Consider the following 27,396-nt stretch of genomic DNA (forward strand, 5'->3'; position numbering starts at 1 on the left):
CTTCCTGACCCAGGAATCGAACCCATGTCTCCTGCTTTGGAACCAGATTCTTTACACTCTGGGCCACCAGAGAAGCCAGTAAGAGTACTGAAGTGGCTTGCCATGTCCTTCTCCAGGGGATCTTCCCGACCCAGGGATTGAATATGTGTCTCTTGCATGGATAGGTGGATTCTTTACCACGTAGCCACCAGGAAAGCTCGAAATATTGGGTCTGCCAACAAGTTACTTCAGTTACATGTTACGGAAAACCCCAAACGAACTTTTCGGCCAACCCAATGCTTTTCCAAAGGTAGTGGGGTATGTCTGTGTACTCCCTGTCCATCCTGGTAACAGATGGTGACCCTGGCAAGTCCAGGGGGGCACCTCCATCCTTAATCCCCAGCCGGCGGTCTGAGCTGGACTCCACAAGCCTCACTGTCCCCACTGCTGTCTTGTTGGCCATGGGTTCGTCTTTGAGTCTCAGGTCCGCCTTAGTGCTGCTGACTGGGGGAGCTGGGTGGAAACCAGCCTGGCGCTTGGGATGAGCGACCCCCAGGCGTCATGGGAGCTGTGGTCCCTCCATGGTCCTGCAGTGAATCTTCTTCCGGGTTCCTCAGTGCCTTCACCGAGAGCCTGTGGTCCTCCGAGTAGCTCATTGTCCTGCGGTATCCGAGGTTGCCCGAGGTGCCTCTGAGTGACCCCCCCCACGTGGTACCTGGACTGCAGTGCCTTGGACAATTCCTGCCCTAGATGTGGGGCCGCATAAATACCCAGCAGCAGCTTCCCTGGTGGCTCAGCGGGTAAAGAACCCACTTGCCAATGCAGGAGACGGGGGTTCGATCCCTGGGTTGGGAAGAGCCCCTGGAGGAGGGCATGGCAACCCACTCCAGTACTCTTGCCTGGAGAATCCCATGGACAGAGGAGCCTGGTGGGCTGCAGTCCATGGGGTCACAGAGGGGCAGACATGACTGAGTGACTAACGCTTGTACTTTCACTTTGGCTTTTTAAGCCGTTGCGAACATTTTTTTGCGCTAGTCTTTTTTGTAGACGTATGCTATCATTTTTCTTCAGTAAATGGAATGGAAAAAAACATACAAATACTTATTTAATTATTTGGGTGCGCCGGGTGACAAAGTTTCTACGAGTTTCTTTACCCGAGGCGTGGGAGATGTTTTGCTATAGTATGTGGGATGTAGTTCCTTGACCAGGGATAGAACTTGGGTCCCCTGCATTGGGAGCTCAGAGTCTTAGCCGCTGGAACCACCAGGAAATTCCCTGAACAATCCATCTTGATAGGATCTCTTCGCCCTGAAGCCCTTTCAAACATGATTTCCTGGGGTCGTGACTGCAGGAGACAGGAGGTGATATTTATTCCGACGTTCGATTTTTTTTTGTTTGTTTGTTTTTTCCAAGCACGCACCTGAGCATTGACAGGGTGGATGGATGTGGCAACATTTCCTTACACCGTCAGAGGCAGCCCCCGAGAGGCCCTGCATGGATCATTGTTAGGTTGAGATTGCAGGCAGGTGCAGAGGCGGGCTCTAAGGAAAAATAGGATGAGTGGAAGGAGGCGTCAGGGACCCGTGGGTGCACGGCCGGGTTGCAGGAGAGCCCCGAGCCCCGGGGGAGAAAAGGCGGCCAGTGGATGGTCAGCTCTGCGTTGGGTTCGGCACATATGCGGTTACTTAACCCTGCGGCCGGGACCCGTCGTTTAAACACAACATGCGTGGCTTCAGGGTCGTGTCCACTGAACTCGCCGGAACAGCCTGGAGACCTGGCTTGCTCCCAGCCTTGTGTTCGAGGTGCGGCTGCAGCCTGGGAGGGTGGGGGGCGAGGTCTGTCCTCCTGGAAGCGACGGGAGTCTGGCAGTGCCCTGCTGGTCAGCAGAGAGCTTCACTTGTCGTTGTTGAGAGTCGGTCAGTCGTCTCCGACTCTTTGCGACCCCATGGACCGCAGCACGCCAGGCCTCCCTGTCCATCACCAACTCCCGGAGCTTACCCAAACTCGTGTCCATTGAGTCGGTGATGCCATCCAACCATCTCAACCTCTGTCGTCTCCTTCTCCTCCTGCCTCCAATCTTTCCATCTTGTTTAGGATGGACTGGTTGCATCTCCTTGCAGTCCAAGGGACTCTCAAGAGTCTTCTCCAACACCACAGTTCAAAAGCATCAATTCTTCGGCGCTCAGCTTTGTTTATAGTCCAGCTCTCACGTCCATACGTGACCACTGGAAAAACCATAGCCTTGACTGTAGGGATAAGTGATGACAATTCACATTTAGCATCGAGACTTAGTTTCTGGACCCTTTTCTAAGCTGTAGACACTGCTGAGTTTGGGTCACACTGGGGAATTATAGCTCACGCCAGCCCTAAAAGGAGAAATGTGTATTCCTTCCCTTCCAGGTTCATCTGTAGAAGCTCTGGCCCTCAATAGGATGCTATCAGGAGATTCTTTGGGAGATGTGTGTGGGTGTTCATCACTCAGTCTTGTCTGACTCTTTCCGACCCCATGGACTGTAGCCTGCCTGGATCCTGTATCCATGGAATTTTCCAGGCAAGAATACTGAAGTTTGTTGCCATTTCCTTCTCCAGGGGATCTTCCCGACTCAGGGATCAAACTCACATCTCCTGCATTGGCAGGCATTTTTTTTTTTCACCCCTGAGCCATCTGGGAAGCCCTTCTGCCCTAAAGGGAAATTATTTCCCTAGTTCCTGTCTCACCTGGAGACAGGAAATTACTCAATTCCAGCTCTCTGCATCCTTCCTGAATTTGCAAATTACTTTGTGTGGGTGAAGAGTGGCCCAGTCTGTCCGTCAAGTTGGTACCCAAGGGACTTCCCTGGTAGTTCAGGAGCTGAGGCTCCCAGTGTGGGTGGGGTGGGGTGGGGATGGATATGGGATGGGGTGGGGTGGGGTGGGCTGGTCAGGAGACTAGGTCCCACATGCCCCAACTAAAGATCCTACACGCCACAACTAAGACCTCTTGCAGCCAAATAAGTAAAAATAAAATTAAGGAAAAAAAAAGATGCTAGCCATCTTTGGTGGGCTGTGTGGTCCAGATAGCATCACCTTGTTCTAAGATGGCCAACTTGCCAAACATCCTCAAAGTATGGGTCACTGTCCCAGAGAGGACCACGCCGAACCTTCCGACTGACGGGACGCAAGTGTGGGACATCTTCAGTGGATGTGACCTGGGTCTCACCACCCACAGGCATCTTGGGCTATCTCCCCAAAATCCACATGTTGAAGCTCTGAACCCCTGAGGACCTCAGAAGGAGACTGTTATTAGCAGATGAGAGTCTTTGAAGAGGGGATGAAGGTAAGATGAGGTCACTAAGGTGGGTCCTGACCCCATAGGTCCTTATATAAGAAGACGGGGTCAGGACACAGATACACACACAGGAGATGGCCGTCCACATGCCCAGCAGAGAGGTCCCGGGAGGAGCCAGCCCTGCCCGCACCGGGACCTGAGACTCCAGCCTCCAGGACTGGGGCAGACATAAACATCTGTTGCTGAAATCCATCCTGATTTCAGTCTTGCGTTTCGGCCACCCCAGCAGATGGATACGATATTCACGACAGCATTTGTATCCAAAGCATTTTCTTGCTTCTGATCGCTACTGTGTGAATATCTCAAAAATGGCAGGATGAAGGAAATTCAGACAGACCGGAGGCAGAAAGGGAAGACTCATGAAACATCTGAGTGAGTGGAACCAAGTATTATGACCGGTGAGAACATTTTCACTGTGTCCTTAAAAAAATGGGCGGATCCTTAAAAGAAAGTGAAAGAAAGTGAAGGTGTTAGTTGCTCAGTCGCGTCCAGCTGTTTTCGACCCCATGGACTGTAGCCCACCAGGCTCCTCTGTCCATGGGATTCTCCAGGCAAGAACACTGGAGTGGGTTGCCATGCCCTCCTCCAGGGGATCTTCCCGACTCAGGGATCGAACCTGCCTCTCCTGCATTGCAGGGCAGATTCTTTACCATCTGAGCCACCAGAGAAGACTTTTATAAAAGAAGGGTGTATTGCAAATTAATTTCTAAAAAGTAAGACTTTTTTTTTCCTAAATGAGAGAACACTTTTTTTTTTTCAAGATTTTTTTTTTGATGTGGTTAAAGAATATTTTTTTTGATGTGGATCTTTTAAAGTTGTTACTGAATTTGTTTCAATATTGCTTCCGTTTTATGTCTTGATTATTTTGGCCATGAGCAGGTGGGATCTTAACTCCGTGCCTAGGGATAGAACCTCCTACTCCCTGCATTGGAAGGTCCGGTCCTAACCGCTGGACCGCCAGGGAAGTCTCAAGAGAACATTTTTTTTCCAGGGTACTGCGTGATATTGGTTGCATCTGAGAACAGAAAGGAATAAGGCGGCCGCTTTTTCTTTTTTTCTTTTTTGGTTTGTTTTGTTGGTCTGGAGTAAGATGGTAGCTCCATCTTCAAGGTGTTTCCCTAGATGAATACTTGAAATGGAAATTTCAAAGCAAAGGCTGGTCAGTGCCTCACGGGCAAGAAACGCAGAAATCCGAGAGATCCTGGTGGGAGTTTTCTCCCAGCAGAAGACATCTGCCCGAGGGAGGAACAAGGTGGCACAGGAGGAGATGCACGTGGACTACCTCTCTCTCCACGGATGCATCAGGGGTGCGCCTTCAGACACACCAGTGCTTGCGGAACGCCAGCTCAGAGCAGGCAGGAGTACCTGACGACCGCAGAAGAATATATACACGCACGCATAACTCCGTAGGACGAAGGAACTGAGGGGGGAGAAACAAGAGTGTTAGTAGGACTGGACCTGCCCTCGGTGGGTGGGGGAACCGAAGAAGGGTACCTCCCCCCACTCCCGTCGGGGTGATGGTGCGGGTCAGAGCAGAAGGAATCTGCCCATTTGCTTGGCCAACTTTGTCGACATCTGTGGTGTCTTTCTCTGCTGTCTTTCTTTATGCTTCTTTTTTAAAAAAAAAAAAAAATTTACTTATTTGGCTGGGCTGGGTCTTCACTGCAGCGCGGGGGATCTTTAGTTTCAGCATGCCAACTCTCCGTTGCGATCTAGTTCTCCGACCAGGGATCGAACCCAGGCCCCTTGCACTGAGCGTGTGGAGTCTTAGCCACTGGACCCCCAGGGAGGTCTTCGTTGCTGTTATGTTGAGCTGGTGCGACCCTAGGTGCTCAGTCCCCTCAGGCAAGGATGCCAGTTTACCCCTCCAGCCACTGTGGGCGGCGTACACACCTCCCCTGGATCTCGTGAACTTCCGAGGGACCACCGTTTGTGGCTAATGAGTACGTGCCAGAAGGTCCCTGGGCCGGAGGTCTCAGCTCTCCTGGAGTCTAAAGTTGAAGTCCTTCTGGAGTCTCTAGGCAGGTCATGGAGTTCTTTGAATATCTTGATGTAAATATATATATGTTATTTCAATGAATGTCCTGAAATATATATATTCTTTTGCTTTTCAATTCAGTTCAGCTGCTCAGTCGTGTCTGACTCTTTGCGACCCCATGGACCACAGCATGCCAGGCCTCCCTGTCCATCACCAACTCCTGGAGCTTGCTCAGACTCCTGTCCATCGAGTCGGTGATGCCATCCAGCCATCTCAGCTCTGTTTCCACTTTTCAGATACTCATAAGTCTGGGGCTCCCCTGGAGGTCCAGTGGTTAAGACTCCTTACTCCCGCTGCAGACGGCATGGATTTGATCCCTGCTGGTTGGAGAGCTAAGCTCCCACACACTTCAAGGCCCCCAGACTTCATTACTCGAACAGAATAATCAATATCTTTTAGTTTTTCAAGTGTTGGTGCTGGTTGTCATCGTTGGACTCAACAAAGTCGGGTCTAAGTCGCGTCTGACTCTTTGAGTCCCTGTGGACCGTAGCCCCACCAGGCTCCTCTGTCCGTGGGGTTCTCCAGGCAGGAATGCTGGAGTGGGTTGCCATTTCCACCTCCGGAGGATCTTCCCAAACCCAGGGATCGAACCCAGGGGACCCCAGGGCCTCCTGAGTTGACAGGCAGATCCTTTTCCACCTGAGCCACCTGGTAAGCCCCAAGTGTTTGTGACACGATGCTGAGAAAGGGCTCAGCCTCACTGATGTGTTGTCCAATGTGCGCCTTAATCTCCGAGGAGAAGAAAGCAGGGCTTCCATTAGTCAGCACGCTTGGAAGACAGGACTGTAGTCAGAAGCATCGCGTGAAAACCCGCGTCTCAACCCAGGGTTTTGTGTTCTGCGTGGCCCACTGCGGGAGACCTTGTTTACTACAGAATATATGTGCCACTCTATGTCCGGATCTTTCTGTCATTTGTGGGCATGTCTCCGTTGTGTTATGCAGAAGGAAATGGTCTCTTAAAAAAAAAATAAACCCCAAAACAGTGAGGGCAATGAAAGACTTGTGGAAGACAATTGTCTGCCTAAAAAAAACAAAAAGGCCACAGCTGGAATATTGTAATTATCCTCCGATTAAAATAATTAATTAAAGGGCTTCCCTGGTGGCTCAGCTGGTAAAGAATCCGCCTGCAATGCGTGAGACCTGGATTCGATCCCTGGGTTTGGAAAATGTCCCTGGAGAAGGGAAAACCTCCCCACTCCAGTATTCTGGCCTGGAGAATTCCATGGACTGTGGAGTCGCAAAGAGCCGGACACTTTTTTATTTTTTAAAGTCCGCTGTCGGGCAGAACCGCAGACATCCAGAGAAAATGAAAGCACATTTTTCCGTCTTGATGTTGCTCGTTCTTTCGGGAGGTTTAACAGCCTTGATGAACAGGTTCTGCCAAATCCGTAATGTGTTCTTGACGACTGCAGGAGAGAAATGGTGCAGAAAATCACTGTGACATCCCCAGGAAGATGACAGTCATTACTGAGGGGATGCTGAGTCCTCGGTCGTGATGGCAGCTTCAGGCTCTGCTCATGGAGGCGGGGGGAGGCGTGCGCTGAGGACTGGATTGCGGCCGGGGGCGGGGGGGGGGCGGTTTGGAGCAGGAGAAAACAGGGGCGTTCCCTTCTTTCCCTCCACGAGACACATCCCGGCTGAGGAGACACGAACCCTGTTCACCTCCGTCAAGAAATGGTCTTGTTGCTTTTCAGTCGCTCAGTCCTGCCCAACTCTGTGCGACTCCATGGACTGCAGCACGCCAGGCCTCCCTGTCCATCACCAACTCCCGGAGTTTACTCAAACTCATGTCCATCAAGTCGGTGATGCCATCCAACCATCTCATCCTCTGTCGTCCCCTTCTCCTTCTGCCTTCAAATCTTTCCCAGCATCAGGGTCTTTTCCAATGAGTCAGTTCTTCGAATCAGGTGGCAGAAGTATTGCAGTTTCAGCTTCAGCATCAGTCCTTCCAGTGAATATTCAGGACTGACCTCCTTTAGGATGGACTGGCTGGATCTCCTCGCAGTCCAAGGGACTCTCAAGAGTCTTCTCCAACACCACAGCTCAAAAGCATCAACTCTTCGGCGCTCAGCTTTCTTTATGGTCCAACTCTCACATCCATACATGACTACTGGAAAAACCATAGCTCTTAGGAGACAGACTTTTGTTGGCAAAGTGATGTCTCTGCTTTTCGATATGCTGTCTAGGTTGGTCACAGCTTTCCTTCCAGGGAGCAAGCATCTCTTAATTTCATGCCTTCGGTCACCATCTGCAGTGATTTTGGAGCCCAGGAAAATTCTTGAGATAGTACCAGAAGAGAAAATTGCAGGTCAACATTTTTGATGAGCATTGCTGTTATTTTTCAGTCACTCAGTCGTGTCCGACTCTTTGCGACTCTATGGATTGCAGCACGCCAGGCCTCCCTGTCCATCACCAACTCCCGGAGCTTACTCAAACGCATGTCCATTGAGTCGGTGATGCCATCCAACCATCTCATCCTCTGTCGTCCCCTTCTCCTCCCGCCTTCCATCTTTCCCAGCATCAAAGTCTTTTCCCATCAAGCCTATACTTTTGATGAGTATAGATGCAAAAATTCTCAACCAAATACCAGCACACTGACTCAAGAGCACATCAAAAAGATGGTACACCACCGCCTCGCTGGATTCGTGCCAGAGTCACAGAGACGCTTCAACATACGCAAACCAATCGGATAGTTGATTAAAGAAAGTCCAGTAGCACCTGAAAGCAGAGAGGTGTTTTATTTGGTGGGCATGTTGAGGACTCCGAGCCCGGGAGACAGCATCTCTGTAGCTCTGAGAACTGCTCCAAGGAGGCAAGAGGGGGAGTTGGGCTGTATACAAATTTGCAACAAAGGGAGCAGGAGGTCTGAACAGCAAAGTGCAAATATCAAGGGAAGGAATTGAGCATTCTCTGTATGGGAGGATGCAAGGCTCTGGGCTCACTGAATTCACTCCTTTCATATGCACCTTAGCTGTCTGAGGTCAAACTTATTTCCTTGTTCGCCTTAAGGAGAGAGAGATGTCTGATTCTTGCATCCTCCCGGCCCTCAGCAGTCACTGTCCGGGGAGGTGCGATCTTCTGGATCACAGCTTTGGGAGCCCTCTTGCACATCTGGAGGCCAGACCTCGCCGCTGATGGCTTTGACATTTCTCGTTTATTGATACGGCCGGAGACATTTTCATTTGACGACGTCCACAGAAGAAAAGAGGAAAATCACAGGACCATCTCAAAAGAAAAAAAAAAACACCCACAAATAATAATTTCTCTTTCACTAACTTATTTGATAAAACAAAAAGAAGATGAAAACACTGTCAGCCTCCTCCGCAACTGCCGTCATCAAAGTGTGAGCAGATGGAAAGAATTCTTCTGTATTACAGAGAATCCAGACCCGGGGGGTTTCTGTTCACAGTAGAGACACAATAACGACACATTTCCCTCTCCCGTCTCCTGTCTTCTTTCTTCCCTGTCTCCTTTCCTTGATTCCTGGTTTTTTTTGAAAAGAAATATTCTTTCAAATAGAATGGACAGACTTCCCTGATGGTCCAGTTGTTAAGAATCTGTGCTTCCACTTTCAGGAGCATGGGTTTGATCCCTGGGCAGCAAACTCAACTTCTGCAAGCCACGCGGCGGGGCCAAAATATAAAGGTATATTAAAAAAAAAAAAAAAGAACGGAACAACAGCATTGTAAATCAACTATGCCCCAATAAAAATAAAAAAGAACGGTGAGTAACACATACCTTGGATGTTTCCTGTCTGTTAGCGGAGAGGGGAGTGTAGCCAGAAAGAAAACTAAGCAAAAACCCTCCTGTTCTTGAGTAATGTAAAAAAACACAAACATGACAACCTTTGGTTGAGTCAATCCCAACTCCAGTGTTTAGAAGATCCGCCTGAGAACTTTCTAAAAGCGCAACGTTGGTGGACCATAGACACTGTTTATGAGGCACTGAATTCTACAGCTTTGCTTGATGCCCAGAGAATTTTTTAAAAATATTGAGCTATTTTGAGGACTTGGTTACAGTCTTTTCCCATGTCGGTTATCACAGCATGTTGAGTACAGTTTCCTGGGCTATATAATAAGTCCTAGTTGACTATCTAATATATCTTTATTTTAGAGGACGATATATGTATACATATATATTAGTGTGTCCGTGGGATTCCTGATTGAGGGCAGGAGGAGCAGGGGAGAGGATGAGATGGTTGGGTGGCATCACCAACTCAATGGACATGCGTTTGAGCAAACTCCGGGAGTCGGTGATGGACAGGGAGGCCTGGCGTGCTGCAGTTCTGGGGTCGCAAAGAGTTGGACTGAACTGAGCGACTGAACAGCAATATCAGTGTGTACATGTACATCCCAAACTCCTAGTTTAGTCCACCTTCCCTTTGCCCTTTGGTAACCATCGGTCTGTCTTCTCTATCTGTGAGTCTCTTTCTGTTTTGAAAATAAGTTCACTTGTATATTTAAAAAGAAACAGATTCGACACAGAAGCGATATCATATAGTATTTGTCTCTCTCTGTCTGTCTTACTTACGATGATCGTCTCTGGGTGCATCCACGTTGCTGCAAATGGCACCGTTTCATTCTTTTTTATGGCTGTGTAATAGTCCACCGCTGGCTTCCCAGGTGGCTCGGTGATAAAGAGTCTGCCTGCCCATGCCAGAGATGCAGGTTGGATCCCAGGGTCAGGAAGATCTCCTGGAGTATGAAATGGCAACCCACTCCAATATTCTTGCCTGGAGAATCCCATGACTAGAATAGCCTGGCGGGCTACAGGTCATGGGGTCACGAAAGTTGGACACAACTTAGTGAGCAAACCGTAACAGTGTTCCATGTTATTTGTGTACCACCTCTTCTTTATGCATGCATCTGACGACGAATCGTTTCCACGTCTTGGCTATTGTGAACAGTGCTGCAACGAGCTTTGGGGTGCACACGTTTCCTTTTTTGTTTTCTTTGGATGAACACCCAGGATTGGGATTCCAGGGTCGTTCCGGTAGTTCTATTTTTAGCTTCTTACGGAACCTCCATTCTGTTGTCCGTAGCGGCCGCACCCGTGTGTATTCCCACCCGCCGTGTAGGAGGGCTCCCTTCTCTCCACCCCTCTTCCCGCGTTTGCGCTGTGTTATCTTTTTGAGCATAGCTGTTCTGACAGGTGCGAGGTGATACGTCATAGCAGTTAAAAGTGCATTTCTCCCTGATTCCTTATGCAAGCTCGCCGGGGTTGACTGTGGGGCGCGCTGACTTCATCTGGGTGTTGCATCTGTCCACAGTGGGGAACGCATTAAACCCACACTAATTAGGGGCTCTGATCATCTGGGCTGGGCGGAAGCTTCTTTTCATCCTGCCCTGTCGATGGAAGAGGTAAATAAGATCCCCAGGAGAACCATTTACCTCCTGGGAGTAGGAATTGCTTTTAAAGCTCTTTAAAAACCACTGTTTCCAAGCATGACTCGGATTGCCTTCTAACCGACTGGCTTGTGAGTCAGTCCAGCGTCACTCTTTTCTCTTGACTTGTGAGGTGCTTTGGGGACATCCGTTACGTGTCTTGGGGTCAGTCAGGGTCAGTCGAGAAGGTTCTCATTTTAATTTCATCTTCCAAATACACGTGGGGGTCAGAAACATTTGAATAATCTGTAACCTGAAAATTGCACAAATGTTAGCAACTTCTACCAAAGTTTTTTTACCTACACTGTTGGCTAAATTTTTGGTGGTGGTTGTTGTTTAGTTGATGAGTTGTGTTTCACTCTTAGTGATCCCATGTAGGGTAGCCCACCAGGCTCCTCTGCCCACGGGGATTCTCCAGGCAAGAAAACTGGAGTGGGTTGCCATTTCCTCCTCCAGGGGATCTTCCCCACCCAGCGATCGAACCCACATCTCCTGCATTGACAGGCGGATTCGCTACCCCTGAGCCACGTGCAGAGCCCACAGTGGAATACTGCTATGTGTGCTAGGTCACTCAGCCGTGTCCGACTCTCTGCGACCCCATGGACTGTAGCCCCCCAGCTCCTCTGTTCATGGGATTTCCCAGGCAAGGATACTGGAGTGGGTTGCCATTTTGGTGGTGGTGGTGATGGTTTTATACCTGAGGTTCTAGGGCTTGACCTTTACGGTGACGCCTTCCTGAGATGGCTCTGTGTGGGTGGTGAGGAACTGGGAACCTTAAGGCATGGGTGTGTCCTGACCGTATCGCTCTGTGGTGAGGGGTCTGTGTAATTCTGAGGACCGGTCTTTGCTTGATAAGGATAAGCTTGAGGCTCAGTTGGGCCCAAAGGGACAAAGAATTGCTGCCGGTTATTGTAAGAGAGGGTTTCCCGGGTGGCTCAGTGGTAGAGAACCTGCCTGCTGATGCAGGAGACCCGAGTTCGATCCCTGGGTCAGGAAGATCCCCTGGAGGAGGGCATGGCAACCCACTCCAGGCTTCTTCCCTGGAGAATCCCACAGAGGAGGCTGGCGGGCTACAGTCCGTGGGGTTGCCAAGAGTCGGACACGACTGAGCGACTGACACATGCCCTTTGACGTTTCACTGTTCTGTTTATCCCACTGGAAGCGTTTTAATTTGCCTTTTCATTCATGATTTTCTTTCTTCATCTGTAGTCATTAATGTGAACTCTCTCTCCCATTCTGGTGTTACTTCTTTTCTTTCTCCCTTTTCCCCCATTTTTTAAAGCCTGTACTGAATTTGTGACCATACTCCTTCTGTTTTATGTTTTCGGTTTTTTGGGTCACAAGGCATATGGGATGTCGGCTCCCCAACCAGGGACTGAGCCTGCACTCGTCGCGTTGGAAGGCGAAGTCGTAACCACTGGCCGGCAGCGAAATCCTCTGATTCTATTTCTTGGCAGCTTTTTGTATCAGAAAAAAATGCACATGTCATAAAGAGAGTCAATTCAGGCTCCCCTCCAACCTCTGTGTTCTAGGTCAGTCAATTTAGAGATGGGGTTGTCTGTTTTTTGAAAGTAGGAAAGAGTTTGATAAAATACCATCTGACACCCTCCCCGCCTTTTCTGAGTGTCTTTCCTTCATGAATTTTTTCTATTTATCCCATATTCGTTGGTCTGATTCGTCCTAATTTGCTTGATTAGATTGTAACAGTCTTTTTCTCGATTAAAGTACTCATTTCCTTGAGATGTTCCTGTTTTACATGTAAATGGAGCATATTATTCATTCGCTTAGAAGCACACACCTATCATTTTAAAATCTTCTTCCTATCATAGACTCGTCCCTGTTTGTTAATTTGCATTCCCAACCTAGTCAGATGTATTATCCACAGTCTTCTCTGGGTCCTTGTTTTTTTTTTTTCTTTGTGTGTTGATTCCTCAGATGCTCCAAGATGTACACACCGTTCTCCCAGAACCATTTCGGTTATGCCCACCTCTTCCTGCGTTTCTAGTGGGTTTTGCCAAATAGCCTGTGATGTTGTGTCATTAGAAATCCTCCGATGAAGAAATAGCAGCAGAGGATTTCGCTGCTTCGCTGTAACTATCATGGCTTCAACATTTTCTATTAGTCTTTGTTGGGATATAGTTGCTTCTCGATATTCTGCTAGTTTCTGCTGTGCAGCAAAGTGAGTGAGCCATATGGATACATGTATCGTCCCTTTGGGGATTTCCTTCCCATGGAGGCCATTACAGATCACTGGGGAGAGTTCCCTGAGCTCTACAGTAGGTTCTCCTTAGTTACGTATTTTCACACAGAGCATCAGTAGTGTATATGTGTCCATCCGAATCTCGCAGATGCATCCCGCCTCGACTCCGCACCTTGGTGTCCACACAAACGTTCTCTACGTCTGTATCACGCCGTCGCGTTGCCTGGGCATTGCACCAACAGGTAACAATCCACACGGTCCCATGCAGATTTTAGCCCTGACGCACCTCCTCCTTGTCTCGCACGGCCCCGCCCTGCTTGCTCTTTCCTCGTTTGCCTGCTACATCTCAGCCTTTCCAGTTTTAATCCCTGCCTTAAAAAACTGCGTCAGGAGCGTGCAGACATTTCCTCCACTTTCCTGTGCCCCACGTGGTCTCCCAGCGGGAGGCTACCGTCTTGGTTTTGGATCACCATTCCGTCTCCCTCTTTCCTGCATCAGGACTGGGCCCTTGGCGTTCAGTCTGAACTTCTCCAAGCTGCAACTCCTACCTGTTATCTGGATTTCTGGTTTTGGGTTACCCGGACAACTGGTATACCTTGTGTGCCAGTCATCTGCGTGACAGATGTTCTATCTCGTGTCCCCTAGGGGTGCCCTGAGTATTCTCAAAGCATTGAAGCCTTCGTTTCTCTATAATCATGCAGGTGGGAATGAAGCTGTAGGTCCATGGCGCCCCAGGTCAAGTGAAAAATGTCACCTACGGGACTTCCCTGGGGGTCCAGTGGTTAAGACTCTGGGCATCCAAAGCAGGGGGCTCGGGTTCAGTCCCTGGTGGGGGAGCTCGATTCCCCAAGCCTGCAGCTTAAAGATCCTACACGCCGCAAGTGAGACCCACGGTAACCAAATAAATAGTTGGAGAAGGGAGTGGCAACAACCCGCTCCAGTATCCTTGCCTGGAAAAATCTCATGGACAGAGGAGCCTGGTGGGCTACCGTCCGTGGGGTCGCAAAGAGTCGGACACGACTGAGCGACTTCACTTTCAACCAAATAAATAAAAGGCAAAAATGCTGTTTAACTGTCACCTGTTGTCTCCTCCTCCCGGTAAGAGCCCCGCTCTGTCAGTTACTCTCAGCCCTTCTCACTGTGGTCATTGCTTGGGGTATGCAACCCCTAGCTGCATGTTAGGTGAGCCCCTAACACACGTGAGTGCCTTGTCCTCTCAGGGGTCAGTCCTGGTGCCTCTGCTTGATGGGAGGCAGCGGTCACAATGTGTAACCTGTCTTGTGTACTTCTTTTCTCGAGGGTGGAGCTCCTCAAGCATTCTGGTCCGTGGGGAGCAGTCCGCCCTCCCCAGCAGCAGGACTTGATTTAGGGGCTCATCTTCCTCATTGGGAAACACCCTGATGCTGGGAAAGATTGAAGGCGGGAGGAGAAGGGGACGACAGAGGATGAGATGGTTGGATGGCATCACCGACTCGATGGACATGAGTTTGAGCAAACTTAGGGAGACAGTGAAGGACAGAGAGGCCTGGCGTGCTGCGGTCCACGGGGTCGCAGAGAGTCGGACACGACTGAGCGACTGAACAGCACTCCCTCCTTCGAGTGATGCTGTTGGAGAGGTGAGAGACAGGGGCAGCTCCTGAGTGGACGTAGAAACGGGTGCTAATGACGAAACTGGGCGTAAGGAATTTCCGGGCAGTCCAGTGGTTTCACTGCCAGGGCTCTGGTTCGATCCCTGGTTGAGGAACGAAGATCCTGCAAGCTGTGCGGCACGGCTGTAAAAAACGAAAAAATTGAAACCAGTGGGTAGAAAGAAAGCAAGATGCGGTGACCCGCTCAAAAGGCAGTGCTCTCAACACGAACCATCAGTCCCCTTGTTGCTTGTCAATCATGGTCCTTTTGGGGCCTCCCACGTGGCGCTAGTGGTAAAGAACCTGCTGGCCGATGCAGGAGACTCGGGAGCCTCGAGTCCGATCCCTGAGTCAGGAAGATCCCCTGGAGGAGGGCATGGCAACCCACTCCAGTCTTCTTGCCTAGAGAATCTCGTGGACGGAGGAGCCTGGTGGGCTCCGGTCCATGGCGTCACAGAGAGTTGGAAATGACTGGAAGCTGAGTGTGTGGGTCCACGCATCCTTTTTTTTCACCATTGGTTCTAGTTATTAGCAATCGTGTGGGTTTTCCTCCTTTTTTTTTTTTTTTTAACATTCTTGGGAGTGTTTCAGGGGGAAATGAGAACAGTGTGTTGGGAATTCCTGTGCAGATGGCACCGACTTCTAGAGCAGAAATTCCCAACTCCCTGCGGCAAAGCTCCATCTTCCCCAATCTGCCACAACCTGCTGCCATTGAGAACAGAATCAAAAGCGCAAAAAACAATGCATTTAAGCAGCGTGCCAGGGACTTCTGCTTCACAATGCAAGGGGTATGGGTTTCACCCCTGGCTGGAGAGCTAAGAGTCCACGTGCCTCTTGGCCAAAAAAACAAAGCATTAAACAGAAACAGTATTGTAACAAAGTCAATAAAGACTTTAAAAAATGGCCCACATTTAAAAAAAATATTAAAGAAACATGCAAAAGGTAAGCGCCTGGTGTTGCTTTAAAAAAAACTTTCCCTGGCCTCAGCTGACATACAACAACTATTGATTTTTATTTTATCTTTTTAAATTTCTAAATGCATACAGTAAAGCGTCTGCCTGCAATGCAGGAGATGTGTCCTTTTCTTTGCGACCCTGTGGACTGCAGCCCACCAGGCTCCTCGGGATTCTCCAGGCAAGAATACTGGAGTGGGTTGCCATGCCCTCCTCCAGGGGATCTTCCCGACCCAGGGCTCGAACTGGGGTCTCCTGGAGAATCCCCATGGACAGAGGAAGCCTGGTGAGCTTCAGCCCACGGGGTCGTGAAGAGCAGGACACGACTGAGCAACTAATACTTCCGCTTTTCAAATGCATCCTGACTTTCGCAGTGTCATCTGGTGTAGCGGTCACCCACAATTCTCAGGATGGTCACCGTGCTGAGTAACTGATCCTGGACAGCACCCACCCCTTACGCACACTCCCCTTGTTGTTATTTTTTAGGGAAAGCAATGAAAACGCACCCTCCCTTGTTCTCAGGGGCTGGGTGACTTGGCCCTAACCCTCTGTCTGTACTCAAGAGTATCTTCACATGTCCCTTCGAGTGAACGCTGATGGACTGGAGCGTGTGTGGTGGGTTGAAAGGTCACCTCGATTCTTTGTCTTTTTCCAGTGGAGTTTCTGTATTGCGACCTGGCGTCCATGAAGTCTATCCGGCAGTTCGTCCAGACGTTCAAAATGAAGAAACTCCCCCTCCACGTCCTGGTGAATAATGGTGAGTGACGCACATCTGTTCTTTGCGTCTGCATCTCCGTTTCTTCGTTGCAGATAGCTTCATCAGTACCGTTTTTCTAGATTCCATATATATTCGTTAATATATGATGTTTGTTTTACTCTTTCAGACCTCCTTTTTTTTTTTTTAAATAAATTTATTTATTTTAGTTGGGGGCTAATTACTTTACAATATTGTAATAGTTTTTGCCATACATTGACATGAATCAGCCATGGGTTTACATGTGTTCCCCTTCCTGGACCCCCCACCCACCTCCCTCCCCATCCCATCCCTCTGGGTTATCCCATTGCCCCGGCCCTGAGCCCTTGTCTCATGCATCGAACATGGAATGGTGTTCTGTTTCACATATGATAATATACATGTCTCAATGCTATTCTCCCAGAACGTCCCACCCTCACCTTCTCCCTCAGAGTCCATAAAATTGTTCTATGCATCTGTGTCTCTTATTCTGTCTCGCATATAGGGTTATCGTTACCATCTTTCAAATTCCATATATATGCATTAGTATACTGTATTGTTGTTTTTCTTTCTGGCTTACTTCACTCTGTATAATGGGCTCCAGTTTCACCCATCTCAGTAGAACCGATTCAAATGTATTTTTTTTAATGGCTGAGTAATATTCCACCTCCTTTACTGTGTGTAACAGACTCTAGGTTCATCCACATCACTACAGCTGAGTCAGTTTCATCCCTTTTCGTGACTGAGTGATATGTCCCCAGTTCTTCACTCTGAATAAGAGGCTGATGATCTAGAGGGTGGGATAGTGTGGGGTGGGGGGAGGCTCAGGAGGGATGTACGTATAATTATGGCTGATTCACGGTGTTGTATAGCAGAAACCAACTCAACGTCATTAACTAATTTCCCTCCAAGTAAACAATAAGTGTTTTTGCCAACAAAGGTACATCTAGTCAAAGCTATGGTTTTTCCAGTGGTCATGTATGGATGTGAGAGTTGGACCATAAAGAAAGCTGAGCGCCGAAGAATTGATGCTTTTGAGCTGTGGTGTTGGAGAAGACTCCTGACAGTCCCTTGGACTACAAGGAGATCCAACCTGTCCATCCTAAAGGAGATCAGTCCTGAGCATTCATTGGAAGGATGGATGCTGAAGCTGAAGCTCCAATACTTTGGCCACCTGATGCGAAGAACTGACTCATCTGAAAAGACCCTCCTGATGCTGGGAAGGATTGGGGGCAGGAGGAGAAGGGGACGACAGAGGATGAGATGTTTGGATGGCATCACTGACTCGATGGACATGAGTTTGAGTCAACTCCGGGAGTTGGTGATGGACAGGGAGGCCTGGCGTGCTACAGTCCACACGGTCGCAAAGAGTCGGACACGACCGAGAGACTGCACTGCACTGAACTGAAACAGTACATTGAAAAAATAATGGTGAGGTCTGGTGAACTCCAGAGGTTAATTCAGGCACAGACAGGAGCTCTGGCAGTCCTTGGGGAAAGCAGGATTATCATGGAAATGTAGTTTCAGCTATTGCCGAAGCTTTGTTCCACTGATGTGTTTGGCCTTCCCTATCAGGATAATCAATTTTAGGGTGTTGCTTTAAAATGATGTAAAGTGTGCTCGGGGCTTCCCTGGTGGCTCAGATGGTAAAGAATCCTCCTGCAATGCAAGAGACATGGGTTCGATCCCTGGGTCGGGAAGATCCCCTGAAGGAGGAAATGGCAACCCACTCCAGTGTTCTTGCCTGGAGAATCCCGTGGACGGTCGTTTCTGACTCTTTGTGACCCCATGGACTGCAGCTCATCAGGCTTCCGTCTTCCACTCTCTTCCTTCCTTTCTCCCCTAGGATCACGGTGATGGTGTATGATCCTTTTAATGTGTTCTTGGATTCTGTTTACTACAGTCTTGTGGAAGATTTTTGCATCGAGGTTCATCAGTGACACTGGCCTGTAATTTTCTTTTTTGTGAAGCCTTTGTCCGGTTTTGGTATCAGGGTGGTGGCCCCGTAGAATGAGTTTGGAAGTGTTCCCTTGGTCCCTTTTAAGTACAGTAGTGTGTGCATGTCCACCCCAAACTTCCTAACTGTCCTTTTCCCATATCCTTCCCCTCAGTAACCATAAGTTTTTCCTCTTAAGCCTGTGTGTGTGTGTGTGTGTGTGTGTGTGTGTGTGTGTGTTAGTTGCTCAGTCATGTGCAACTCTTTGTGACCCCATGGACTGCAGCCCACCAGGCTCCTCTGTCCAGGGAATTCTCCAGGCCAGAATATAGGAGTGGGTTGCCATTTCCTTCTCCTCTATGCCTGTGAGTCTGTTTCTGTTTTGTAACTAAGGTCAATTGTATCATTGCTTTTTAGACTCTGCATATAAGTGATATCATATGATATTTGTCCTTCTCTGTCTGACTAACTTCACCCCAGGATGACAACCTGGAGGTTCGTGCTTGTTACTACCAATGGCATTCTCTTATCCTTTTTCATGGCTTAGTAATATTCCTTTGCATATATGTATCACATCTCATTTATGTATTCCTCTGTCAATGGACATTTAGGTCAAACCACAACTCTAGAGGGAATGATACTGGGAATATTCTGAGTCAGCAGCTGCAAACTCCACCAGTTCTTGGACCAAGACCCTGTCCACAGTACACTGACGGTGTCCAGTAGAGTCCGCCGAGTTTACCAAAGCTATGTACCCGGGACCCTCCTCTGGGATAGTAACGCCTCCTTGCAAGGTGATTTGGTTCAAAGGAGTTGGATTCAGACTCCCTTGCAGGTCCAGTGGTTAATAACCCCCACCCCCGCCAGTGCTGAGGACACAGGTTTGATCCCTGGACTGGGAAAATTTCACATGCCCTGGAGCATCTAAGCCCGTGTGCTACCACTACAGAAGCCCTTACGCCCTAGAGCCTGCGCCCTGCAACACGGAAGCCACCGCAGTGATAAGCCCGAGTACTGCAGCTAGAGAGTGGCCCCCGCTCGCTGTAGCTAGAGAAAGCCAAGCAGCAACGAAAACCCTTTGCAGCGAAAAATAAAGAAGTGACATTAAAAAGAGGAGGCGGGGGGTCTTGGGTTCGTAGGACCAACCCCTGTTAAATCACCCCAGGCATCAGCTCTCATGGTGAACACCCCCAGCTGCATCCCATGGAAAAGATGTGCAAGGTTCATGGCTACCTAGTTGAAGATCACTTTTCTAGTCTTTATCGAATTTGTTACAATATTGCTTCTGCAGTATCTGTCAGAGGAAAGTTTCATGTTCTAAAGAAAGCGGTTATATTCTGTAGCTGTAAATTATGTCAGTGAAAGCGGTGAAGTGAAAGTTGCTCAGTCGTGTCCGACTCTTTGCGACCCCCACGGACTATACAGTCCTTGGAATTCTTCAGGCCAGAATACTGGAGTGGGTTGCTTTTCCCTTCTCTGGGAGAATCTTCGCAACCCAGGAGTCGAACCTGGGTCTCCTGCATTGCAGGCGGATTCTTTACCAGCTGAGCCACCAGGGAAGCCCAAGAATATTGGAGTGGGTAGCCTAGCCCTTCTCCAGGGGATCTTCCCTACCCAGGGATCAAACCCGGGTCTCCCACACTGCAGGCGGATTCTTTACCAGCTGAGCTCTCAGGGAAGCCCGGACTGCCAGGAAAGTCCCTAAAATTGATTATAAAAGAGAGCCATCCGGATTTTGCAGATGTTCGGCGTTTCACTCAGGGAATATTTGTACATTCGTTAGCGTCACACAAATGGAACGAGAGTGCTTCTCTCCGCCGGTGGGGGAACTCGTGATTGAAGCCGGGCTTTATCCATCCCGAGAATGATTAATAGTAGGTGTCCTGCAGAGCTGGTCAATATTTATCATTTTTTTCACATCCAAATTTGATGGACCTCATTTCCCATCTTCATGCTAGAACCTGGATAGGTTTTGTGTTCACCGCTCAGAATTTATGGTTTGTCCTTGTAGGAATGCTTCCCATCACTCTCCTAGATGAATTTCCCAGCATCAAGGATTACTAAAAATTACGTGTTCCCCCCTCCCATCCCGCCCCTGCCAAATAAATGTTTCAGTGGTAACCCTGAGAAAGAACAAAGATGCTTGCCTGGCCAGATACACATTAACCCAGTTTTCACTGTAGATCTTCATTTGTTCAGGAACTCATAGCAGAAATCAGCTCAGGGACCAAAGACCGTTAGAACTGGCCTTCCGGGCACGGAGGCCCTTGATGTCCAGAGCAGTCAGGAAATTGGGGACGGGGGTCCGATTCTTAGGGAGCTAGTGCCCAAATGTTGTTCAGTCGCTCAGTCGTGTCCGACTCTGTGCGACCCCATGGACTGCAGCACGCCAGGCCTCCCTGTCCATCACCAACTCCCGGAGTTTGCTCAAACTCATGTCCGTGAAGTCAGTGATGCCATCCAGCCATCTCATCCTCTGTCACCCCCTTCTCCCACCTTCAATCTTTTGCAGCATCAGAGTCTTTTCCAGTGAGTCAGTTCTTTGCATCCGGTGGCCAAAGTATTGGAGCTGCAGCCTCAGCATCAGTCCTTCCAATGAATATTCAGGACTGAGTTCCTTTAGGATGGACTGGTTGGATCTTTCAGCTTTGGTAAACATCATTTTGTTCTCAACATCTGTGCCTTTGTTTCTGTTTTGTAAATAGGTTCATTTGCACCATGTTTTTAGATTCCATGTATAACTGGTACATGATATTTGTCTTTCTCTGTCTGACTTACGTCACATAGTATGATAATCTCTAGGTCTGTCCGTGTTGCTGCAAAAGGCATTATGTCATTCTTTTTCATAGCTGAGTAATATTCCACTGTATATATATATGCCACATCTCCTTTATCTATTCCTCTGTCAATGGACATTTAGGTTGCGTCCATGTCTCGGCTCTTGTAAATTGTACAACACAGGCGCTGTTCACAGACCTGGGTGTTTCCGATCCCCTGGACCCCAGGTGCCCTGGCTGTACATACATCAGATCCCGGGGGGTACTTCCAACTGAGACTAGCTGCTTGTTGGAGAAGCATGTCTGCCCTGTTCCTGGGGCATGGGGCAGGCGCGGTGGGTCTGCCCTCCATGGTGACAGGCAGATGATGTTATTGGGAACACGGTGGATACGCTGAGCTGTGGACCCATCCGCACGGTGCTCCCGTAAATGTTTTCGCCATTGACTTAAGGTAGATTCTGGACACCGTCGCTTGCTCTTTGAATGTCTACATTTTCCCTGGTCCACCGTGTGTCCACGACCTCCCCACCCTGGGGTCACTCAGCCCCCCATCGCCTGGGTCCTGCTCGCATAATGAGCATCTGGGGGTCACGGTCACCCCCCGGGCCCAACTCGAATCACACGCTTTCTCTCCGTTGATAGCGTTTGTGCGTGCGTGTGTGTGAAGTTGTTCAGTCGTGTCCGACTCTGCGCAACCCCATGGACCGTAGCCCACCAGGCTCCTCTGTGCATGGGATTCTCCAGGCAAGGATACTGGAGTGGGCTGCCATTTCCCTCTCCAGGGGATCTTCCCGACCCAGGGATGGAACCCACGTCTTTTACGTCTCCTGCATTGGCAGGTGGTTTCCTTACCGTTGAGCCACCTGGAATGCCAGGTAGCACCTCCCTTAATGCTGGGTTTAGTTGTGAGGGGGGAACCCCGGGAGTTTTGAGTCCAGCATCCAGGGCGCTGCCGTCCGCACCTGGCTTCCGCAGTGGATGAATACCCAGTGTGAATACCCAGTGGATGGTCTGCGCGTCCGGAGCACGGTGCCGGGTTCGGCTGTAGGCACAACAGCGATACCCGGGCCACTGCTGTAAGAATACATTTCCGCCCGCGATGCTCTTGCCCAGGGCTTGCTCAGATGACCCTTGAAGATTTCCCAGGTCACCTTGAACTCCCCCTGTGCCCGGAGCCTCCTCGCTGTCGACTGCAGTCAGTGAGTTTCTGCTCGAATCTGTCAGCAGAGCTTGTGTGCGGAGACCATCCGAGCTGGCACACCCCTGGGGCTGCACGGGACCTGTCTTGTCCGTGATTGCTGGGAAACGCATAATCCGAATGGAGTGAGTGAATAGGTCCAGCCTTAAGGAGATGGCGCAGGGGGGTGTCCTTCAGCTCAGATCACCGTGCACCTGAACGCAAGTGCCCCAGCCAAAAAAAAAAAAAAACAACACAAATGTGTCCAGTGGGTCTGTCCAGTGGTGTTAGCTCCAGAGCCCATCAGCTGCACTGAGGTCTGGCTGACCACACTCTCCTGGGTGTTTTCTCTGCTGCCAGTGTCCAAGAAATCAAAGGCCATTTTTCTTTTTTTGGCTGCACCACTCAGCTCCGTGACCAGGGATTGAACTCAGACCCCTTGCATTGCAAGTGTGGACTGGTAACCGCTGGACCACGATGGAAGTCCCCCCAAAGCATCCTGAGGATGTGAGAGCCAGCACCAGCTTTTTTATAACCTGCTCCTCAGCTCCGCAGGCTGAAGCCCTGGAGGCACCTTCAGATTCAACCCGCAATTCCTGCCGACCCCCGCGTGCCCTTCCAGCGCCCCTGCTCCACGAGATGGCGTGTTTTACAGTGGATGCTGATAGAGGAAAGGCCGTCCCTGGTGGGTCCGTGGTCAAGAATCCGCCCGCCAAGCAGGAGATGCAGGTTTGATCCCTGGGTCGGGAAGATCCCCTGCAGGAGGGCATGGCAACCCACTCCAGTATTCTTGCCTGGAGCATCCCATGGACGCAGGAGCCTGGCGGGCTGCAATCTGTGGGGTCGCAGAGAGTCAGACAAGACTGAGTGACTAAGCACCATACAGTACACGTGTTCATAAATACCTGCTTTCTTGTTAATATTTATCTTTAATGAAGTACAGTGGGTGTAAAATATTATATGATATAGGTGTACAGTATGGAAGTGAAAGCGTTGGTCGCTCTGTCGAGTCTGACTCTCTGCGACCCCGTGGACTGTAGCCCACCAGGCTCCTCTGTCCAGGGGATTCTCCAGGCAAGAATACTGGAGTGGGTTGCCATTTCCTCCTCCAGGAGATCTTCCCGGCCCAAGAATTGAACCTGGGTCTCCTGCATCGCGGGCAGATTCTTTTACCTCTGAGCCACGAAGTAGAGTATAGTGATTCACAATTGGTAAAGTTATACTCCATGGATAATTATTGGAAGATATTGGCTATATTCCCTGTGCTGTATAATATATCCTCGTACTTTATTTTATACTAATGTGAAATGAAGTGAAAGTCGCTCAGTCGTGTCCGACTCTTTGCAACCCCATGGACCATACAGTCCATGGGATTCTCCAGGCCAGAATCCTGGAGTGGGTAGCCTTTCCCTTCTCTAGGGGGCCTTCCCAACCCAGCCATTGAACCCAGGTCTCCTGCACTGCAGGCGGATTCTTTACCAGCTAAACCACCAGGGAAGCCCAAGAATACTGGAGTGGGTAGCCTAGCCCTTCTCCAGCGGATTTTCCTGCCCCAGGAATTGAACTGGAGTCTCCTGCATTGCAGGCGGATTCTTTACCAACTGAGCTATGAGGGAATTTTATTCTAATTCATAGTGGTCTGTACCTCTTAACCCTCTCCCCCCATCTTGACCGCACCCCTTCCTTCTGTTCCACTGGTCACCATTAGTTTGTTCCTTGTACGTCTGAATCTATTGCTTTTTGGTTATATTCACTGGTTTGTGGTATTTTTAAGATTCCACATACAAGCGATATGATGCAGTATTTTATCTCTCTCTGACTTATTTCTCGTAGCATAATACCCTCCAAGTCCATCTGTGTTACAGAAAGTGGCATTATTTCATCCCTTTTTTATGACTGAGTGATATTCCGTTTGACTGAGTAATATTCCACGGGCTTTCCTGGCGGCTCAGCTGGTAAAGAATCCGCCTGCCATGCGGGAGACCTGGGTTCGATCCCTGTGTTGGGAAGATCCCCTGGAGAAGGGAAAGGCTACCTACTCCAGTCTTCTTGCCTGGAGAATTCCATGCACTGCATAGTCCATGGAGTTGCAGAGAGTCAGACATGACTGAGCGACTTTCACTCACTCACTCAATATTCCACTGTATGTATGTCCACATCTTCTTTATCCGTTCATCTGTAAAAGTCGATAGACACTTAGGTTGCTTCCATGTCTTGTCTGCGCTGAACATTGGGGTGCACCTGTCTTTTCAAATGATTTTCTCTGGATATATGCCCAGGAGTGGAATTGCTTGGTTAGAGACAGAGATTTTAGATTTAACATGTAAGTGATACTACACGGTATTCGTGTTTTTGTGTATGGCTTACTTAACTTAGTATGATCATCTCTGGGTCCGTCCGTGTTGTTGTAAATGGCATGATTTCATTCTTTTTCATGGCTGAGTAATATTCCACTATAGATATATACACCACATCTTCCATATCCATTCACTGTCAGTGGACACTTAGGTCATTTCTGTGTCTTGCCTGTTGGAATTAATGCTGGTAGCAACCTGCTCCAGTATTCTTGGCTGCAGCATCCCATGGACAGAAGAACGTGGTGGGCAACAGTCTGTGGGGTCACAGAGAACCGGACTTGCCTGAGCAAGCAAGCATACAGACATATGGAAATAACCACATCCTTTGCCTGCACGTTGGAGCACCGTCCCTCTGGTCCTCCCGTGGGGTGGCACCTGGAGCCGCTGTTATCTGAACGTTCAACAAGGTTCTCACGTCCGGAGTGGCTTTCTCCTGTGGTATGAAGCTGTTCTTGTTGTTCAATCGCTCAGTCTTGTCTGACTGTGCGACCCCATGGACCGCAGCACGCCAGGCTTCCCTGTCCATCACCAACTCCCGGAGCTCGCTCAAACTCATGTCCATCGAGTCGGTGATGCCATCCAACCATCTCATCCTCTGTCGTCCCCTTCTCCTCCCAACTTCAATCTTTCTCAGCATCAGGGTCTTTCCAGTGAGTCAGTTCTTCCCATTAAGCGGCCAAAATATTGGAGCTTCAGCTTCAGCATCAGTCCTTCCAGTGAATATTCAGGGTTGATTTCCTTTAGGATGGACAGGTTTGATCTCCTTGCAGTCCAAGAGACTCTCAAGAGCCTTCTCCAGGCATGAAGTTAGTCCTGCCTGGCTCCTGGCCTCTGCTGGGCTATTTGACGATATCCCCACATGTGGTCTCCACAGCAAAACAGAGGTCTTAGGAGTGCCAGCCTTCTCTCGGGAGGCTAGCTGTGCCCGGAGAGACAGAATTCTGAAAACTGGGGTCTCTTCTGAGCATGCCCTCGGACGCTCTACAACCTTGTCACCACTACCAGCTTCCACTCATGACAGCGGAGTTCGGGAGGCCACCGCGACTCAGGAGATGCGATGCCGACTCTGTCTCCCGAGGGAACGCCTGTCCAGACAGTGAGCAGGCTGGCTGTCCCTCTGCCTGGAGCCCTGGGTCCTTCCACGACCAGCCTCCCGTGAGCTGCGTGCCTCCAGAATGTACGAGTCTGTCAAATGCTGAGTAACCCCCCCTGCTGTGGGCACACACACAGCTTATTGAATGTGGCTTCATCCCGTCCACCTTTGATATCAAGGGAACTTATCTCCAGGGAACTGTCCACATTGTCTCCAAAATGCCTCTTGACCACCTCTGCCTGGATTCTTCCGGACAGCTTCTGAAGGGCATCTCCGCCACACTCTTCAGAAACGTTGTTATAATACACCTTACTTTTCATCATACGTAAAGCAGATATCCACTGCGAGTTTGGTGTATTCTTAAAAGCTTTTTTGTTGGGCTGTAATTGATTTTACAATGTCGTGTTTGTTTCTGCCGTACAACCAAGTGAACCAGCTGTGTGCTGGGTTTAGTCGCTCGGTCTTGTCTGACTCTTTGTGACCCTGGGAACTGCAGCCCACCAGGCTCCTCTGTCCATGGGGACTCTCCAGGCAAGCATACTGGAGTGGGTAGCCTTTCCCTTCTCCAGGGGCATCTTTCCAAACCAGGCAGCGAACCCAGGTCTCCTGCATTGCAGGCAGATTCTTTACCAGCGGAGCCACCAGGGAAGCCCAGATGAGCTATACGTATACATGTATCCCCTTCCCTGGAGCCTCCCTCCCTCCCTCCCACCCCCATCCGGCCCCTCTGGGTCATCACAGAGCCCCGAGCTGAGCTCCCTGGGCTGTACAGAGCTTCCCACTAGCTGTCTGTTTCACACACGGTCGTGTCTGTATGTCAGTCCTTCTCTCTTCCATCCATCCCACCCTCTCCTTCCCCCACCAGCCCCCAGAGTGTTCCCTACATTTATGTCTCTATCACTGCCCTGAAACTAGCTTCCTCTGTACCATTTTTCTGGATTCTGCATATATGCATTAACATATGATACTTGTTTTCATGACTTACTTTGCTTTGTATGACAGACTCTAGGTCCGTCCACATCACTGCATCTGATGCAATTTCATTCCTTTTTATGGCTGAGTAATATTCCACGGTGGGCTCCCCAGGTGGCTCACTGGGTCATGAATCTGCTTTTGATGCAGGAGACTTTGGTTCAATCCCTTGGTCGGGAAGATCCCCTGGAGGAGGGCATGGCAACCTACTCCAGTCTTCTTGCCTGGAGAATCCTATGGACAGAGGAGCCTGGCGGGGCTATAGTCCATTGGGTTGCAAAGAGTTGGACATGACAGAGAATGCATGCATTAGATATTGCATTGTATATATGTTACTTTTTGTTGACCACTGTTTAATATGAGACAACATTTTAAAAGACCTTTGAGCTTAACGTCATATAATAACAGCAAACTCAGTTGATATGTGAAAATTGTAGCAAAGTTTCTCATCTCAGAGCCACACACGTTTAGAGACCTGATATGGTGCAGAAAATGTCTCTAGTTGAGGAAACCTGTTTTGTTTACATAGAGGTCTTGGGAAGAAAGACGATCAGTGGATGTAGACTTAAAATCATGGACGTCAGTTCTAAGTCTGTAATTTACTTGTGTGAACTTTGCCAAGCCCCTCGACTTTTTTTTTTTTTTTTAAATTTAAAAGGCATTTTATTTTAAGGGGCTTCTAGGGCTTCCCTTGTGGCTTAGCTGGTAAAGAATCCACCTGCAATCTGGGAGACCTGGGTTCGATCCCTGGGGTGGGAAGGTCCTCTGGAGACAGGAAAGTATTCTGGCCTGGAGAATCCCCTGGACTGTATAGTCCATGGGGTTGCAAAGAGTCAGACAC

General features: G+C 49.4%; 1 protein-coding gene across 8 annotated transcripts in view; it reads left to right on the forward strand.

Moving 5' to 3' along the window:
• The window catches only part of LOC145536416 (polyprenol dehydrogenase-like), a 264,105-nt gene that overhangs the window by 92,372 nt on the left and 144,337 nt on the right, over positions 1-27,396 (forward strand). For all 8 annotated transcript variants that reach the window (XR_014075833.1, XR_014075836.1, XR_014075831.1 and 5 more), the window contains exon 4: positions 16,166-16,267. Coding sequence is in view for 1 of the 8 variants with exons in the window: in XM_081565764.1 (XP_081421890.1) it covers positions 16,166-16,267 (102 nt within the window). In the remaining 7 variants the exon portion in view is untranslated. The remainder of the gene's footprint in view (positions 1-16,165; positions 16,268-27,396) is intronic.

This window comes from Giraffa tippelskirchi, chromosome X (genome assembly GCF_054371585.1).
Source record: "Giraffa tippelskirchi isolate mGirTip1 chromosome X, T2T-mGirTip1v1.2.pri, whole genome shotgun sequence".
Taxonomy (NCBI): Eukaryota; Metazoa; Chordata; class Mammalia; order Artiodactyla; family Giraffidae; genus Giraffa; species Giraffa tippelskirchi.